We start from the raw sequence: 2,002 nt of genomic DNA, 5'->3' as shown, positions 1-2,002 counted from the left end.
GACTATATATATATATATATATATGAATGGATAAAAAGTTTGGTGGACGTATGCTTGCTATCCACTTAAGTTGACATAAGCTCATCTCATATTTATATTATAACATTATCAACTGTATACTGGAACTTTATAATTAATTGAAAATTATAATAAATCATAGTTAGATTAAGAAAAATAATAAAATAACATATATAATCAGAAAACACACTATTGTAAAATTTGAAGACTAATTATTTAATACTACACCGTGCTTTGCACTGATAGAAAACTAGTTTTTCTTAATTCCAACTTCTTTGTGCTGCTTAATATGCCATATCCTCAAGTACACCTTGATTGTCCAGCTGTAGGAGGGTTTCTTTAGTTTCTCCTTAATCTTTTATCCTGACTTGTGAAATTTTTATTTTTCGACAACAGTATGGTCAATATTGCACAAAACGGAATATCAGTAATTGTATACTAGTTAACATCATCAATAAAAGCGAACAATATTTATCAACCAATGTGATAGAATTTGGATGATCGTACTAGCTGGCATTATTGGCGTATATCATTTCATATAATTCAGTGTTGGTCGACACATAACAATTATAATTCGCTAAATTTTAAAACTGAATCAGGCAAGTGCAGCTACGACTAGTTGCAACAACCGCAATTACATGCAACTACCACTTATTACATTGCAAGAACTGCGGACGAACAGACCCTGGAAAAAAAGCGTATCAAAACAAAAGCATATAATGAAAAGCAAGGATTGGTATATCCCCTATAATCTCAAAGAAACTATATTGTACAATCATACAAACCCACCTTCAAACATGCACATAAACTGTGAGGAAATCATATAGATACAACAATTACAAAGTATGAACACTTTCACCAGTCACCTGTTACCTTCGCGGCCTGGACTGGCATCTTTCAGCCAAGAAAGCAAGCAAACCACAAACGCTAGCGTCAACATCATCACTTCAAAGTAGCCAGCTCCGCTGTAGGAGTAGTACAAACAACAGAAGCCCTTCTCTCCAAATGCCTCAAACTCTGCTCCATACTCACCTTCACCATCTCCGCCAGCATCCTCTTCGCCTTCCCTGATCGATCCTCACCTTCAATCCCACACACGATATCGTTCACAATATCCTCCAAAGTCTCGCCTTCCATCTCCGACCTCCTGTCTTTCGAGCCCCGCAAAATCTGCAGCAGCTCCCTCGCCTTCGGCCGAGCCTTATCCGTCCCTTGCACTGTTAGCTCTAGCAACCCTGGAATCGCTCCTTCGTTGAGAATAACTTCTCTGTATCTGCAACAATCACTCTTGCAAAGTGTCAGTAACGCCCCTACAGCGTGCTCCTTGGTTCGGCTTGACCCATCCTCAAGCGCTTCCACCACTGATAGCACACCCCCGGGCTCTGAAGTCAGAGATACCCGTGCGTGTTCGAAGGGCATAAGCGATTCGAGGAGAGCGACACATTTCTCAACTGTTTTGGACGATTTTTTGAAGGTGTTGAGGATGTCAACTAGGGAAGGGATCGGGAAGCATGAGAGAATTGTGGATAGTGTGTTTCCAGTGGTGGAGAGATTGGAAAGGGTGGTGATTGCGTCAGATTTGGCCTGTGGCGTGCCAACGTGAAGGATTTGGCGTGCCAACATGAAGCAATTAAAAAAACAGGTCAAGTTTTAACGGCCAAATATTAATGCAATACCAACCTCTACCAAATAACTCATGCAACAGGGTGCAATCACCCAAATTCCTAAGAATTAGGAACCATAGGTTAGGAAGAGACAAAGATCGTGAGATTCTACATGAAATTGCCTTCCTTGTTTGGTACAAAAAAAGATGAAAGGTAATATGCCTAATTGAAGATTTTGAAACATTAAAGTTTAGTTCCTGTTTGATTGAGCACAGATTGTAAAGACTCGAAACAGAAGATTCAAATCCAGTAAAAAGAGGGTAAGAGAACAATTAAACATTTCTGTCCATTGACACTTATCTGCTTACTATTAATTATCA

The 2,002-nt window shown here is 39.3% G+C and overlaps 1 protein-coding gene across 1 annotated transcript; it reads right to left on the bottom strand.

Moving 5' to 3' along the window:
* Window positions 1–652: 652 nt before the first annotated feature.
* LOC109828655 (U-box domain-containing protein 3-like) lies at window positions 653–1,641 on the bottom strand. The gene has a single exon (XM_020395606.1). It carries the CDS (start codon window positions 1,639–1,641, stop codon window positions 961–963), a length of 681 nt encoding a protein of 226 aa, XP_020251195.1. The 3' UTR covers window positions 653–960.
* Window positions 1,642–2,002: the final 361 nt, after the last annotated feature.

This window comes from Asparagus officinalis, unplaced genomic scaffold, assembly GCF_001876935.1.
Source record: "Asparagus officinalis unplaced genomic scaffold, Aspof.V1 AsparagusV1_Un3229, whole genome shotgun sequence".
In the NCBI taxonomy this organism is placed as follows: Eukaryota; Viridiplantae; Streptophyta; class Magnoliopsida; order Asparagales; family Asparagaceae; genus Asparagus; species Asparagus officinalis.
The sequence above is the reverse complement of the archived record's forward strand: the minus strand, read 5'-3'. Positions and strand labels throughout refer to the sequence as shown.

Bases quoted from the DNA above. Each gene is read 5' to 3' on its own strand.
- LOC109828655 (XM_020395606.1), bottom strand. From the start codon at position 1,641: ATGTTGGCACGCCAAATCCTTCACGTTGGCACGCCACAGGCCAAATCT.